Source organism: Electrona antarctica, assembly GCF_951216825.1.
Source record: "Electrona antarctica genome assembly, contig: scaffold_376, whole genome shotgun sequence".
Classification (NCBI taxonomy): Eukaryota; Metazoa; Chordata; class Actinopteri; order Myctophiformes; family Myctophidae; genus Electrona; species Electrona antarctica.
Genome location: NW_027638508.1, coordinates 77,584 through 95,388, shown reverse-complemented (window position 1 = coordinate 95,388; position 17,805 = coordinate 77,584). Strand labels below are relative to the sequence as shown.

General features: G+C 44.4%; 1 protein-coding gene across 1 annotated transcript; it reads left to right on the top strand.

The window, feature by feature from the left end:
• Positions 1–6,455: 6,455 nt before the first annotated feature.
• LOC306918021 (zinc finger protein RFP-like) lies at positions 6,456–8,052 on the top strand (the record flags this gene model as incomplete). Its single annotated transcript, XM_079530919.1, has 2 exons — positions 6,456–6,462; positions 7,418–8,052. Coding segments are annotated over 2 exons (642 nt in total), but the record flags the coding sequence as incomplete, so codon positions are not given.
• Between the last annotated feature and the right edge of the window lie 9,753 nt (positions 8,053–17,805).

Here is a 17,805-nt window from a genome sequence, read left to right as displayed (position 1 = left end):
TGTATGTGTGAATGTTTGTTGTGAATGTATGTGTGAATGTTTGTTGTGAATGTATGTGTGAGTGTTTGTTGTGAATGTATGTGTGAATGTATGTTGTGAATGTATGTGTGAGTGTTTGTTGTGAATGTATGTGTGAATGTTTGTTGTGAATGTATGTGTGAGTGTTTGTTGTGAATGTATGTGTGAATGTTTGTTGTGAATGTATGTGTGAGTGTTTGTTGTGAATGTATGTGTGAATGTTTGTTGTGAATGTATGTGTGAATGTTTGTTGTGAATGTATGTGTGAATGTTTGTTGTGAATGTTTGTTGTGAATGTTTGTTGTGAATGTATGTGTGAGTGTATGTGTGAATGTATGTGTGAATTTATGTGTGAATGTTTGTTGTGAATGTATGTGTGAATGTTTGTTGTGAATGTATGTGTGAGTGTATGTGTGAATGTATGTGTGAATGTATGTGTGAATGTTTGTTGTGAATGTATGTGTGAATGTTTGTTGTGAATGTATGTGTGAAAGTATGTTGTGAATGTATGTGTGAGTGTATGTTGTGAATGTATGTTGTGAATGTATGTGTGAGTGTTTGTTGTGAATGTATGTTGTGAATGTATGTGTGAATGTTTGTTGTGAATGTATGTGTGAATGTTTGTTGTGAATGTATGTGTGAATGTTTGTTGTGAATGTATGTGTGAATGTTTGTTGTGAATGTATGTGTGAATGTTTGTTGTGAATGTATGTGTGAATGTATGTGTGAATATTTGTTGTGAATGCGGGTGAATGTAATGTACCCATAATGCAAAGACATGTAAATGCACCATGTAGTACCATTTCCTTCATCATTTACCTGCAGGTTCTTCCCTATTTTAACCACTTAGTCTTTCATTGTAGAACTGCTGGAAAAAGGCTGTTTCTGCTATCTATGTGTCCTTGTGTATGCATGTGTGCATGTGTGCATGTGTGCATGTGGGTGTGCATGTACGTGTGTGGGTGTGTGCGCGTGCGTGTATGAACCAATTAAGTTATCTTACTCTGAATTTAACTGGTTCCATAATTTCACAAAGCCTTACTATTGGAAATCTAGGCATAATTTGACCCAAATCTCTCTTTTAAGAACAATAATAACCAATCAATAACTTTACAACAAATGCATATTTCCATCTAGGAAATATTGCTAGATCTATCCTGGTCTGCCTGTGGCTGATGTGCTTTGGTATCACCCTAGCTGTGCCGAACAGAAACAGAACCCTAACCCTAACCCTAACCCTAGCTGTGCCGAACAGAAACAGAACCCTAACCCTAACCCTAACCCTAACCCTAACCCTAACCCTAGCTGTGCCGAACAGAAACAGAAAAAGAGAAAAATTTAAATAGAAAAAGATAGAAGATTTCTAAAAGATAGAAAAATATATTTTTCCTTTGGGGACACATCCTCCTATTCAGAGACAGGAACTCTGCTCCTCCCCCGGGTACTTGCGTTGAACTGAGAGTGCACGTGGAAATACTTTGAACTGAGAGTGCACGTGGAAATACTTTGAACTGAGAGAGTGCACGTCAAAATACTTGGAACTGAGAGTGCACGTGAAAATACTTTGAACTGAGAGAGTGCACGTGAAAATACTTTGAACTGAGAGTGCACGTGAAAATACTTGGAACTCAGAAAGTGCACGTGAAAATACTTGGAACTCAGAAAGTGCACGTGAAAATACTTTGAACTGAGAGAGTGCACGTGAAAATACTTTGAACTGAGAGAGTGCACGTGAAAATACTTTGAACTGAGAGAGTGCACGTGAAAATACTTTGAACTGAGAGTGCACGTGAAAATACTTGGAACTCAGAAAGTGCACGTGAAAATACTTGGAACTCAGAAAGTGCACGTGAAAATACTTGGAACTGAGAGAGTGCACGTGAAAATACTTGGAACTCAGAAAGTGCACGTGAAAATACTTGGAACTCAGAAAGTGCACGTGAAAATACTTGGAACTGAGAGTGCACGTGAAAATACTTGGAACTCAGAAAGTGCACTTGAAAATACTTGGAACTCAGAAAGTGCACGTGAAAATACTTGGAACTCAGAAAGTGCACGTGAAAATACTTGGAACTCAGAAAGTGCACGTGAAAATACTTGGAACTCAGAAAGTGCACGTGAAAATACTTGGAACTCAGAAAGTGCACGTGAAAATACGTGGAACTCAGAAAGTGCACGTGAAAATACTTGGAACTCAGAAAGTGCACGTGAAAATACTTGGAACTCAGAAAGTGCACGTGAAAATACTTGGAACTCAGAAAGTGCACGTGAAAATACTTGGAACTCAGAAAGTGCACGTGAAAATACTTGGAACTCAGAAAGTGCACGTGAAAATACTTGGAACTCAGAAAGTGCACGTGAAAATACTTGGAACTCAGAAAGTGCACGTGAAAATACGTGGAACTCAGAAAGTGCACGTGAAAATACGTGGAACTCAGAAAGTGCACGTGAAAATACTTGGAACTCAGAAAGTGCACGTGAAAATACTTGGAACTCAGAAAGTGCACGTGAAAATACTTGGAACTCAGAAAGTGCACGTGAAAATACTTGGAACTCAGAAAGTGCACGTGAAAATACTTAGAACTCAGAAAGTGCACACACACACACACACACACACACACACACACACACACACACACACACACACACACACACACACACACACACACACACACACACACACACACACACACACACACAATTCATGCAAGGACACACATGCATGTAGACAATCAGAATGACAAAAGGGCTCACTAATAAACTCCCGAAACCAGTCGCTCTGTTGCTCTTTGATACAACTCTTACTCTGTTCTGTCAATTAACCTTTAAGCCCTTCACACACACACACACACACACACACACACACACACACACACACACACACACACACACACACACACACACACACACACACACACACACAGAGAGAGAGAAAACAAGAAAACACATGGAAGGGAGGGGAGCCATCCTCCGTTTCCAGAGACAAAGCGATCAATAACCTATGAATATTCTGATCATTGTCTTCCAGGCCTGCAGAGAAATACCAACGTTTTAGTCTAAGAGGAAGAGCGAAAGGAAGAGCGAAAGGGGGAGTGATGGAGAGAAGATATAGACAAAGCACACAAGGGACACATGAAGAACGAGAAAGCAACGAGAAAGGGGCAAGGAAATTATAAGGAGAGCGAATAAAACAAAGAAACGAGAGAGGGGGTGGATATAGTGCTGCTGCATGGGTGAAAAGTTAGCCTTATTGAACCCCGTACTGTAGACTACACTGAACAGTGGCCCCCAGGGGCCCATACTAGGACCCATTCTGTTTTATCTTTACACCAAATATTGTGGCGGCTACTTACCCTGAATGTTCACCACAGAATATATGCTAGTGGTTGAAGAACTATATATGGAGTAATAAAGGAAGTGATGTGTAAGGCGCTTCCATCTATCACATCGCCTATACCGCCATCACCACAACGATAGAGGCTTTCTCTACCTCCATCACCACAACGATAGAGGCTTTCTCTACCTCCAGCACCACAACGATAGAGGCTTTCTCTACCTCCAGCACCACAACGATAGAGGCTTTCTCTACCTCCAGCACCACAACGATAGAGGCTTTCTCTACCTCCAGCACCACAACGATAGAGGCTTTCTCTACCTCCAGCACCACAACGATAGGGCTTTATACCTCCATCACCACAACGATAGAGGCTTTCTCTACCTCCATCACCACAACGATAGAGGCTTTCTCTACCTCCAGCACCACAACGATAGAGGCTTTCTCTACCTCCATCACCACAACGATAGAGGCTTTCTCTACCTCCAGCACCACAACGATAGAGGCTTTCTCTACCTCCAGCACCACAACGATAGAGGCTTTATACCTCCATCACCACAACGATAGGGCTTTATACCTCCAGCACCACAACGATAGAGGCTTTATACCTCCAGCACCACAACGATAGAGGCTTTATACCTCCATCACCACAACGATAGAGGCTTTATACCTCCATCACCACAACGATAGAGGCTTTATACCTCCATCACCACAACGATAGGGCTTTATACCTCCATCACCACAACGATAGGGCTTTATACCTCCATCACCACAACGATAGAGGCTTTATACCTCCATCACCACAACGATAGAGGCTTTATACCTCCATCACCACAACGATAGGGCTTTATACCTCCATCACCACAACGATAGAGGCTTTCTCTACCTCCATCACCACAACGATAGAGGCTTTATACCTCCATCACCACAACGATAGAGGCTTTATACCTCCAGCACCACAACGATAGGGCTTTATACCTCCAGCACCACAACGATAGAGGCTTTATACCTCCATCACCACAACGATAGGGCTTTATACCTCCATCACCACAACGATAGAGGCTTTATACCTCCATCACCACAACGATAGAGGCTTTATACCTCCATCACCACAACGATAGGGCTTTATACCTCCATCACCACAACGATAGAGGCTTTATACCTCCATCACCACAACGATAGGGCTTTATACCTCCATCACCACAACGATAGAGGCTTTATACCTCCATCACCACAACGATAGAGGCTTTCTCTACCTCCAGCACCACAACGATAGGGCTTTATACCTCCAGCACCACAACGATAGAGGCTTTATACCTCCATCACCACAACGATAGGGCTTTATACCTCCATCACCACAACGATAGAGGCTTTATACCTCCATCACCACAACGATAGAGGCTTTATACCTCCATCACCACAACGATAGGGCTTTATACCTCCATCACCACAACGATAGAGGCTTTATACCTCCATCACCACAACGATAGGGCTTTATACCTCCATCACCACAACGATAGAGGCTTTATACCTCCATCACCACAACGATAGAGGCTTTCTCTACCTCCAGCACCACAACGATAGAGGCTTTATACCTCCATCAACACAACGATAGAGGCTTTATACCTCCAGCACCACAACGATAGAGGCTTTATACCTCCATCACCACAACGATAGAGGCTTTCTCTACCTCCAGCACCACAACGATAGGGCTTTATACCTCCATCACCACAACGATAGAGGCTTTCTCTACCTCCAGCACCACAACGATAGGGCTTTATACCTCCAGCACCACAACGATAGAGGCTTTATACCTCCATCACCACAACGATAGGGCTTTATACCTCCATCACCACAACGATAGAGGCTTTATACCTCCATCACCACAACGATAGAGGCTTTATACCTCCATCACCACAACGATAGGGCTTTATACCTCCATCACCACAACGATAGAGGCTTTATACCTCCATCACCACAACGATAGGGCTTTATACCTCCATCACCACAACGATAGAGGCTTTATACCTCCATCACCACAACGATAGAGGCTTTATACCTCCATCAACACAACGATAGAGGCTTTATACCTCCAGCACCACAACGATAGAGGCTTTATACCTCCATCACCACAACGATAGAGGCTTTCTCTACCTCCAGCACCACAACGATAGAGGCTTTATACCTCCATCACCACAACGATAGAGGCTTTATACCTCCATCACCACAACGATAGGGCTTTATACCTCCAGCACCACAACGATAGGGCTTTATACCTCCATCACCACAACGATAGGGCTTTATACCTCCAGCACCACAACGATAGAGGCTTTATACCTCCATCACCACAACGATAGGGCTTTATACCTCCATCACCACAACGATAGAGGCTTTATACCTCCATCACCACAACGATAGGGCTTTATACCTCCAGCACCACAACGATAGAGGCTTTATACCTCCATCACCACAACGATAGGGCTTTATACCTCCAGCACCACAACGATAGAGGCTTTATACCTCCATCACCACAACGATAGGGCTTTATACCGCCATCACCACAACGATAGAGGCTTTATACCTCCATCACCACAACGATAGGGCTTTATACCTCCAGCACCACAACGATAGAGGCTTTATACCTCCATCACCACAACGATAGGGCTTTATACCTCCAGCACCACAACGATAGAGGCTTTATACCTCCATCACCACAACGATAGAGGCTTTATACCTCCATCACCACAACGATAGGGCTTTATACCTCCAGCACCACAACGATAGAGGCTTTATACCTCCATCACCACAACGATAGGGCTTTATACCTCCAGCACCACAACGATAGGGCTTTATACCTCCATCACCACAACGATAGGGCTTTATACCTCCATCACCACAACGATAGGGCTTTATACCTCCAGCACCACAACGATAGAGGCTTTCTCTACCTCCATCACCACAACGATAGAGGCTTTCTCTACCTCCAGCACCACAAATCATGTCATGAGTTTAGCTCTATTTCATTTGTTTTCAGAGGTAGGCTCGGCCTGAGTATCTTTTATTTGACTCCAGTGACCGGAGGGAGCGCTGACTAAATCCAATCATGAGTTGTAACGGGCGATCTCTTTTCTGCCATGATTCTTTCAATTTTATGCTTTTGTTCTTTTTTTTATTGCAGGTCCACAAGATCAACAATCTGGAAGGGAACGGGATAGGGCTGCAGTCTGGGTTGTTTTTGGCAGAAATGTTTTATTTTAGTTTTAGTCATAGTAGTCTCTTGAATAGTTTTAATTTAGTTTTAGTCACATTTTAGTCACCTGGAATGTTTTAGTGTTTAGTGTCTAGTTTTAGTCGAGTAAATATCATACGATTTTAGTCGGCTAAATCTACAGTTGATTTAGTCGAACAAAATGTTTCCTGGATTTATAGAAGGATGTCTAGATTTCCTATAGCGGCATCTTGCAGCATCTGTGTGTGTTTATAGCAGGTTGTCATGGTTACCCAATATTCCTGTGAAGGCCATTGTGGAGCCGTGTGGAACTCCATATTTGGGCAAGACTGACGTCATGTTTGATGAGGTCAGGTTTCAGTCAGCTTGACTTAAAAAGCTGATTCCACAGAGTGTGAGGAGCATTAGTCAAAGAGAAGAGAGGGAGACAGACCATTAGATCACACATAGAAAGATAAACCCTTACAATATTCTGCTGTAATCACTTTCCTGGATTGTATAAGACAGACATCACTGGTTGAAGAAAACCACTAGTTAAGAAACCTATAAGAGACCAAAAGTATCCATCAATAGTTTAATTACTAAAATGGTTCGTCCGTTCAGGTATCATGAGTGGAAAGAAGAATATGAAGCAAAGACAGAGGCTGAAATCCAGACGATGATCCAGGAGAGACGAGTGAAGATTCAGGAGGCCAAACGCTCAGTAGAGCTCAGCAGGAAAGATGCAGACACAGTGATAGCCGTCAGTGTGCACGTCTTCACTGCTCTGATCAGCTGTATTGAGAGAAGCCAGGCTGAGCTCATTGGTGTGATTGAAGAGAAACTGAAAACAACAGCGAAACAGGCTGAAGGCTTCATCAAAGATCTGCAACAGGAAGTCACTCAGTTAGAGAAGAGAAGCTCTGAGCTGAGGCAGCTCTCACACTCTGAAGACCACCTCCACCTCCTCCAGAACTTCACCTCCAACAACAACAACAACCCTCCACCCACCAAGGACTGGACAAAGGTCAATGTCCATCAGTATTCATGTGTGGGGACAGTGAGGACAGCTGTGGCTCAGCTGGAGAAGACACTCAATCAAGAGATGAGGAAGATTGGTGTTGCTGAACTGAGAATGATCAAGAGATATGCAGTGAATGTGACACTGGACCCTGATACAGCACACTGCGGGCTCATCCTGTCTGACGATGGAAAACAAGTGTATTGTGGAAACATACGGAAGAATCTCCCAAACAACACAGAGAGAATCACTATCTATGTCAATGTCTTAGGAAAACAAAGCTTCTCCTCAGGAAGGTTTTACTATGAGGTGCAGGTTGGAGGGAAGACTGGCTGGACAATAGGAGTGGCCAGAGAGTCCATCAACAGGAAAGGTGTTAACACACTGGGACCCAACAATGGTTACTGGACTATAATGTTGAGGAATAGAAATGAGTACGGGGCTAATGCTGGCCCTGATGTCCTCCTCCCTGTAAGAGAGGAGCTCCAGAAAGTGGGAGTGTTTGTGGATTATGAGGAGGGTCTGGTCTCCTTTTATGATGTGGAGACCAGAGTAAATCTCTACTCTTTCACTGGCTGCTCCTTCACTGAGAGACTCTTTCCATTCTTCAGTCCATGTGGTCACCGTAATGGTACAAACGCTGCTCCTCTGATCATCTCTCCTGTCAACATGGACGCTGATCTAGTTGAGGACGGAGGGAACATGCCCTCTACAACTTAAAAAGAATCACACTTGTGTGAAGTGAGCGGTGCTCGTATCATCATACATCACATTCCATGCTCAGCCAATCAGCTGAGCTCATTCCGTGCTACACAGACAGACATCCCGTGCTCATACTAAACAGACGTACACACAAAACTGTGCATTGGAGCGTCTAGCACCGCTCAAAAAAGAATAAAACCATGGCCTGGGCCGTGGCTCAGCGGTCCAGGCAGCTTGGCTGGTAATCCAGTCTGGCAGTGTGCCGCGGGTTCGACTCCTGATCCCGACGGCCTTTACTGCATGTCTCCCCCCCATCTCTCTCCCCATTTCCTGTCAGCCTACTGTCTGTCCCTCCATAAAAAAATATAAAATAAAGGCTAAACCCACAAAAAAACATTTAAAAAAAAATCGATCACCGTCGCCAAATTCACCAATACGCAAATCCGATTTAAAAAAAAAGCTAAAAGCTGCACCGTTTACATCCAAAATAATGTGTCACAGCCTTGGCGGCGGATCATGATCTCTAAACTACCTCCCCCTGGCCAGCCGGGGCGCCTGATGGAGGGGGATTGACGTGTTCCTTCCACGCGCTATGTCCGGCCTCGTGGAAGCAGCTTGGACTTCTCATGCATAGAAGGAAGCAGGTTGGCAGAGGAAGTGTAGCGTCCAGGTTAGAGCGCCCAAAATCGTGGGGTAAAAAATATGAACGAAAATAATGTATCGTCTCCCAGTAATAATGTATCGTCTCTCAGTAATAATGTATCGTCTCCCAGTAATAATGTATCGTCTCTCAGTAATAATGTATCGTCTCTCAGTAATAATGTATCGTCTCTCAGTAATAATGTATCGTCTCTCAGTAATAATGTATCGTCTCCCAGTAATAATGTATCGTCTCCCAGTAATAATGTATCGTCTCCCAGTAATAATGTATCGTCTCCCAGTAATAATGTATCGTCTCCCAGTAATAATGTATCGTCTCCCAGTAATAATGTATCGTCTCCCAGTAATAATGTATCGTCTCTCAGTAATAATGTATCGTCTCCCAGTAATAATGTATCGTCTCCCAGTAATAATGTATCGTCTCCCAGTAATAATGTATCGCAGTAATAATGTATCGTCTCCCAGTAATAATGTATCGTCTCCCAGTAATAATGTATCGTCTCCCAGTAATAATGTATCGTCTCCCAGTAATAATGTATCGTCTCCCAGTAATAATGTATTGTCTCCCAGTAATAATGTATCGTCTCCCAGTAATAATGTATCGTCTCCCAGTAATAATGTATCGTCTCCCAGTAATAATGCATCGTCTCCCAGTAATAATGTATCGTCTCCCAGTAATAATGTATCGTCTCCCAGTAATAATGCATCGTCTCCCAGTAATAATGTATCGTCTCCCAGTAATAATGTATCGTCTCCCAGTAATAATGTATCGTCTCCCAGTAATAATGTATCGTCTCCCAGTAATAATGTATCGTCTCCCAGTAATAATGTATCGTCTCCCAGTAATAATGTATCGTCTCTCAGTAATAATGTATCGTCTCTCAGTAATAATGTATCGTCTCCCAGTAATAATGTATCGTCTCCCAGTAATAATGTATCGTCTCTCAGTAATAATGTATCGTCTCTCAGTAATAATGTATCGTCTCCCAGTAATAATGTATCGTCTCTCAGTAATAATGTATCGTCTCCCAGTAATAATGTATCGTCTCCCAGTAATAATGTATCGTCTCCCAGTAATAATGTATCGTCTCCCAGTAATAATGTATCGTCTCCCAGTAATAATGTATCGTCTCCCAGTAATAATGTATCGTCTCCCAGTAATAATGTATCGTCTCCCAGTAATAATGTATCGTCTCCCAGTAATAATGTATCGTCTCTCAGTAATAATGTATCGTCTCCCAGTAATAATGTATCGTCTCCCAGTAATAATGTATCGTCTCCCAGTAATAATGTATCGTCTCCCAGTAATAATGTATCGTCTCCCAGTAATAATGTATCGTCTCCCAGTAATAATGTATCGTCTCCCAGTAATAATGTATCGTCTCCCAGTAATAATGTATCGTCTCCCAGTAATAATGTATCGTCTCTCAGTAATAATGTATCGTCTCCCAGTAATAATGTATCGTCTCCCAGTAATAATGTATCGTCTCCCAGTAATAATGTATCGTCTCTCAGTAATAATGTATCGTCTCTCAGTAATAATGTATCGTCTCCCAGTAATAATGTATCGTCTCTCAGTAATAATGTATCGTCTCCCAGTAATAATGTATCGTCTCCCAGTAATAATGTATCGTCTCTCAGTAATAATGTATTGTCTCCCAGTAATAATGTATCGTCTCCCAGTAATAATGTATCGTCTCCCAGTAATAATGTATCGTCTCCCAGTAATAATGTATCGTCTCCCAGTAATAATGTATCGTCTCCCAGTAATAATGTATCGCAGTAATAATGTATCGTCTCTCAGTAATAATGTATCGTCTCCCAGTAATAATGTATCGTCTCCCAGTAATAATGTATCGTCTCCCAGTAATAATGTATCGTCTCCCAGTAATAATGTATCGTCTCCCAGTAATAATGTATCGTCTCCCAGTAATAATGTATCGTCTCCCAGTAATAATGTATCGTCTCCCAGTAATAATGTATCGTCTCCCAGTAATAATGTATCGTCTCCCAGTAATAATGTATCGTCTCCCAGTAATAATGTATCGTCTCCCAGTAATACTGTATCGTCTCTCAGTAATAATGTATCGTCTCCCAGTAATAATGTATCGTCTCCCAGTAATAATGTATCGTCTCCCAGTAATAATGTATCGTCTCCCAGTAATAATGTATCGTCTCCCAGTAATAATGTATCGTCTCCCAGTAATAATGTATCGTCTCCCAGTAATAATGTATCGTCTCCCAGTAATAATGTATCGTCTCCCAGTAATAATGTATCGTCTCCCAGTAATAATGTATCGTCTCTCAGTAATAATGTATCGTCTCCCAGTAATAATGTATCGTCTCCCAGTAATAATGTATCGTCTCCCAGTAATAATGTATCGTCTCCCAGTAATAATGTATCGCAGTAATAATGTATCGTCTCCCAGTAATAATGTATCGTCTCCCAGTAATAATGTATCGTCTCCCAGTAATAATGTATCGTCTCTCAGTAATAATGTATCGCAGTAATAATGTATCGTCTCCCAGTAATAATGTATCGTCTCCCAGTAATAATGTATCGTCTCCCAGTAATAATGTATCGTCTCCCAGTAATAATGTATCGTCTCCCAGTAATAATGTATCGTCTCCCAGTAATAATGTATCGTCTCCCAGTAATAATGTATCGTCTCCCAGTAATAATGTATCATCTCCCAGTAATAATGTATCGTCTCCCAGTAATAATGTATCGTCTCCCAGTAATAATGTATCGTCTCCCAGTAATAATGTATCGTCTCCCAGTAATAATGTATCGTCTCCCAGTAATAATGTATCGTCTCCCAGTAATAATGTATCGTCTCCCAGTAATAATGTATCGTCTCCCAGTAATAATGTATCGTCTCCCAGTAATAATGTATCGTCTCTCAGTAATAATGTATCGTCTCTCAGTAATAATGTATCGTCTCCCAGTAATAATGTATCGTCTCCCAGTAATAATGTATCGTCTCCCAGTAATAATGTATCGTCTCCCAGTAATAATGTATCGTCTCCCAGTAATAATGTATCGTCTCCCAGTAATAATGTATCGTCTCCCAGTAATAATGTATCGTCTCCCAGTAATAATGTATCGTCTCTCAGTAATAATGTATCGTCTCCCAGTAATAATGTATCGTCTCCCAGTAATAATGTATCGTCTCCCAGTAATAATGTATCGTCTCTCAGTAATAATGTATCGTCTCCCAGTAATAATGTATCGTCTCCCAGTAATAATGTATCGTCTCCCAGTAATAATGTATCGTCTCCCAGTAATAATGTATCGTCTCCCAGTAATAATGTATCGTCTCTCAGTAATAATGTATCACAGTAATAATGTATCGTCTCCCAGTAATAATGTATCGTCTCCCAGTAATAATGTATCGTCTCTCAGTAATAATGTATCACAGTAATAATGTATCGTCTCTCAGTAATAATGTATCGTCTCTCAGTAATAATGTATCGTCTCCCAGTAATAATGTATCGTCTCCCAGTAATAATGTATCGTCTCCCAGTAATAATGTATCGTCTCTCAGTAATAATGTATCGTCTCTCAGTAATAATGTATCGTCTCCCAGTAATAATGTATCGTCTCCCAGTAATAATGTATCGTCTCCCAGTAATAATGTATCGTCTCCCAGTAATAATGTATCGTCTCCCAGTAATAATGTATCGTCTCCCAGTAATAATGTATCGTCTCCCAGTAATAATGTATCGTCTCCCAGTAATAATGTATCGTCTCCCAGTAATAATGTATCGTCTCCCAGTAATAATGTATCGTCTCCCAGTAATAATGTATCGTCTCTCAGTAATAATGTATCGTCTCTCAGTAATAATGTATCGTCTCTCAGTAATAATGTATCGTCTCCCAGTAATAATGTATCGTCTCCCAGTAATAATGTATCGTCTCCCAGTAATAATGTATCGTCTCCCAGTAATAATGTATCGTCTCCCAGTAATAATGTATCGTCTCCCAGTAATAATGTATCGTCTCCCAGTAATAATGTATCGTCTCCCAGTAATAATGTATCGCAGTAATAATGTATCGTCTCCCAGTAATAATGTATCGTCTCCCAGTAATAATGTATCGTCTCCCAGTAATAATGTATCGTCTCCCAGTAATAATGTATCGTCTCCCAGTAATAATGTATCGTCTCCCAGTAATAATGTATCGTCTCCCAGTAATAATGTATCGTCTCCCAGTAATAATGTATCGTCTCCCAGTAATAATGTATCGTCTCCCAGTAATAATGTATCGTCTCCCAGTAATAATGTATCGTCTCTCAGTAATAATGTATCGTCTCCCAGTAATAATGTATCGTCTCCCAGTAATAATGTATCGTCTCCCAGTAATAATGTATCGTCTCCCAGTAATAATGTATTGTCTCCCAGCTTGATAGTGGGCTGGATAAGGACCCGGCTCGAGGACCCGGCTCGATAAGCCTGATCGATAAGGTGATCGTTATCAATAAACAGTAACAAGCTCCATCCCTAGTTATGAAGGGAATAGGATTGATTGATTGAAGTATGTATTAGCAGTTTGCAGAATTACAGTACTTTTCAAGCACAACTCAATACAAAAGACTGTTAACTGTGAGTGGACGACCCAATAAAGCATTACACTTGTTTACAAGAGGGTCCACCTTGTTCAATTCATCAAAGGATAGGGCTGCAGTGTACAGTTATGAAGGGAATAGGATAGGGCTGCAGTGTACAGTTATGAAGGGAATAGGATAGAGATGCAGTGTTCAGTGTACAGTTATGAAGGGAATAGGACAGGGCTGCAGTGTTCAGTGTACAGTTATGAAGGGAATAGGACAGAGCTGCAGTGTTCAGTGTACAGTTATGAAGGGAATAGGACAGGGCTGCAGTGTTCAGTGTACAGTTATGAAGGGAATAGGACAGGGCTGCAGTGTTCAGTGTTATGAAGCAAGGACATTATAATACATTATTTAACTTATTAACCACTTTCAACCCTGGTGGGTATATTTTGGGAATGTTTTCAAAAACTACTCGTCAAGTATATAGGCCTTAAAGCAAAGGACCACTTCACCACTTTTCAACATATCTTCATATAAATGGTAGTCATTAATGTTCATGATAAAATACCACAATTTTTTTCTACTTCATCTGTGTCTCATAGGAGGGCTGTGGGCAGTTCAGAAACCAGTCTGTGTCTCATAGGAGGGATGTGGGCAGTTCAGAAACCAGTCTGTGTCTCATAGGAGGGATGTGGGCAGTTCAGAAACCAGTCTGTGTCTCATAGGAGGGCTGTGGGCAGTTCAGAAACCAGTCAGTGTCTCTTAGGAGGGCTGTGGGCAGTTCAGGAACCAGTCTGTGTCTCGGGCTGTGGGCAGTTCAGAAACCAGTCTGTCTCATAGGAGGGCTGTGGGCAGTTCAGAAACCAGTCAGTGTCTCTTAGGAGGGCTGTGGGCAGTTCAGGAACCAGTCTGTGTCTCGGGCTGTGGGCAGTTCAGAAACCCGTCCACCAGTAACATCATCCAGCTTTTGGTGTGTGAACAAACTTTGTCCAACACAAACATTAAATTCCCATATTGACAATGAATGGACAATTTTACGTCATAGTGTCTGAGCAAATAAACCTAGTGAGCCGCATTTGCACGTCCACATGTGTCCAAGTGGACTGTAATCCTGGGCTGTACACTACCCCTGCTGTACACTACCCCTGCTGTACACTACCCCTGCTGTACACTACCCCTGCTGTACACTACCCCTGCCAACCTGGGGAGAGCAACAGACTGACCTCATGCTTTCTTCAATGCATGAGTCCAAGCCGCTTCAGGGGGGAGTTTCCCCGGTTGGATGTAGCGCGTGGAAGGAACACGTTATTACAGCCCGTTCCTTTCCCCTCCATCAGGCAATTTAGAGACCAGGATTACTGCATGTTTTTTGTGAGGGTACCTACCCTAGGGGTCACGGGGAGAACATGTGAGGGTACCTACCCTAGGGAACACAGGGAGAACATGTGAGGGTACCTACCCTAGGGGACATGGGGAGAACATGTGAGGGTACCTACCCTAGGGGACACGGGGAGAACATGTGAGGGTACCTACCCTAGGGGACACAGGGAGAACATGTGAGGGTACCTACCCTAGGGGACACGGGGAGAACATGTGAGGGTACCTACCCTAGGGGACACGGGGAGAACATGTGAGGGTACCTACCCTAGGGGACACGGGGAGAACATGTGAGGGTACCTACCCTAGGGGACACAGGGAGAACATGTGAGGGTACCTACCCTAGGGGACACGGGGAGAACATGTGAGGGTACCTACCCTAGGGGACACGGGGAGAACATGTGAGGGTACCTACCCTAGGGGACACAGGGAGAACATGTGAGGGTACCTACCCTAGGGGACACGGGGAGAACATGTGAGGTACCTACCCTAGGGGACACGGGGAGAACATGTGAGGGTACCTACCCTAGGGAACACAGGGAGAACATATGAGGGTACCTACCCTAGGGGACACAGGGAGAACATGTGAGGTTACCTACCCTAGGGGAGAACATGTGAGGCTACCTACCCTAGGGGAGAACATGTGAGGGTACCTACCCTAGGGGAGAACATGTGAGGGTACCTACCCTAGGGGACACGGGGAGAACATGTGAGGGTACCTACCCTAGGGAACACAGGGAGAACATGTGAGGGTACCTACCCTAGGGAACACAGGGAGAACATGTGAGGGTACCTACCCTAGGGGACACGGGGAGAACATGTGAGGGTACCTACCCTAGGGGACACGGGGAGAACATGTGAGGGTACCTACCCTAGGGGACACGGGGAGAACATGTGAGGGTACCTACCCTAGGAGACACGGGGAGAACATGTGAGGTATACCTACCCTAGGGGACACGGGGAGAACATGTGAGGGTACCTACCCTAGGGGACACGGGGATAACATGTGAGGTATACCTACCCTAGGGGACACGGGGAGAACATGTGAGGGTACCTACCCTAGGAGACACAGGGAGAACATGTGAGGGTACCTATACCCTAGGGGACACGGGGAGAACATGCAAACTCCACACAGAAAGGCCATTTCGCCAACCCCACCTCGGGTATGGGCACTGATGACGTGGAGGAGAGAACACGCCCCTGCAGCGCCCACAGCATCCCCAGCGGGAATCGAACCCAGCACGACCTTCTAGCTGTGAGGCGACAGCTCTACACCGACTGTGCCCCAGGACCAAATGATTACATGTTTAATATAAAACCGAGGCCTAAAATGATTCACTCACCCATCGTGTCTAGCGTAGAGGGGAGTGTCTAGCGTATAGGGGAGTGTCTAGCGTAGAGGGGAGTGTCTAGCGTAGAGGGGAGTGTGTAGCGTAGAGGGGAGTGTCTAGCGTAGAGGGGAGTGTGTAGCGTAGAAGGGAGTGTCTAGCGTAGAGGGGAGTGTGTAGCGTAGAGGGGAGTGTGTAGCGTAGAGGGGAGTGTCTAGCGTAGAGGGGAGTGTGTAGCGTAGAGGGGAGTGTCTAGCGTAGAGGGGAGTGTGTAGCGTAGAGGGGAGTGTGTAGCGTAGAGGGGAGTGTGTAGCGTAGAGGGGAGTCAAACCTGGCAGGAGCCAGGAGGTTTTGACAACATGCCTTTAGAAAGGAGCCAAAAAACCATCATGCAGCACGGTGCACAGTGCACGGTGCACGGTGCACGGTGCACACACAGCCTTACAGGCCGTTCTAAAACCATCATGCAGCACGGTGCACGGTGCACAGTGCACGGTGCACAGTGCACGGTGCACGGTGCACACACAGCCTTACAGGCCGTTCTAAATCCATCAGGCAGCACGGTGCACGGTGCACGGTGCACGGTGCACGGTGCACACACAGCCTTACAGGCCGTTCTAAAACCATCAGGCAGCACGGTGCACGGTGCACGGTGCACGGTGCACGGTGCACAGTGCACGGTGCACGGTGCACGGTGCACACACAGCCTTACAGGCCGTTCTATTCCTCAGTGGAACCTTGAGATGATCAGAACTATATCACACAGTGCAGCTTAACAGCAAAGGGTGAGAGTCACGACAGGGTCGAAGATTAGGTTCAGAGTCTGGGAGAATGTGTGTGTGTGTGTGTGTGTGTGTGTGTGTGTGTGTGTGTGTGTGTGTGTGTGTGTGCCCTAGGCTGAAGGACATGCCATTCTATGGCTGGTTTCATCTCCTAAGTGATGCGTCCAGCCGTTCACCATTACTCTCCCCCCCCCCACAGGCCAACACCTTTAAAACCTCCTTATCGCCACAAAGCTCTGACAAAAAGAGAGCCTGGGAAATCTATCAAAGTATTTCCTGCTCATACACACTGCGTCCTCTATCTCCTCTCCTCTCCTCTCCTCTCCTCTCCTCTCCTCTCCTCTCCTCTCCTCTCCTCTCCTCTCCTCTCCTCTCCTCTCCTCTCCTCTCCTCTCCCCTGTCTCTCCTCTCCCCTGTCTCTCCTCTGTCTCTCTCTGTCTCTCTCTGTCTCTGTCTCTGTCTCTCTCTCCTCTCCTCTCCTCTCCTCTCTCTCTCTCTCTCTCATATGTTCCTCTGTTCTCGTCTCTCTCTCTGTACTCCCTCTATCTCTCTCTCTCTCTCTCTCTCTCTGTCTCTGTCTCTGTCTCTCTCTCTCTCTCTCTCTCTCTCTCTCTCTCTTTCTATTTTTTTCAATCTCCTTGACCTCTCGGTGCCCCCCCCCCCCTCTCCTGGTTTTCTTACATCAGCAGTTTTTTCCCCGTCCCTCGGACCATTTGGTTCCCCTTTGTGGGGAGGGTGCAGCCAGGGGGGGGGGGGGGGGGGGGGGCTGGGGGGCGGGGGTTGGATGGCGGTTGCCAATCCTCTCTCCTGGGTCTGTGTCCT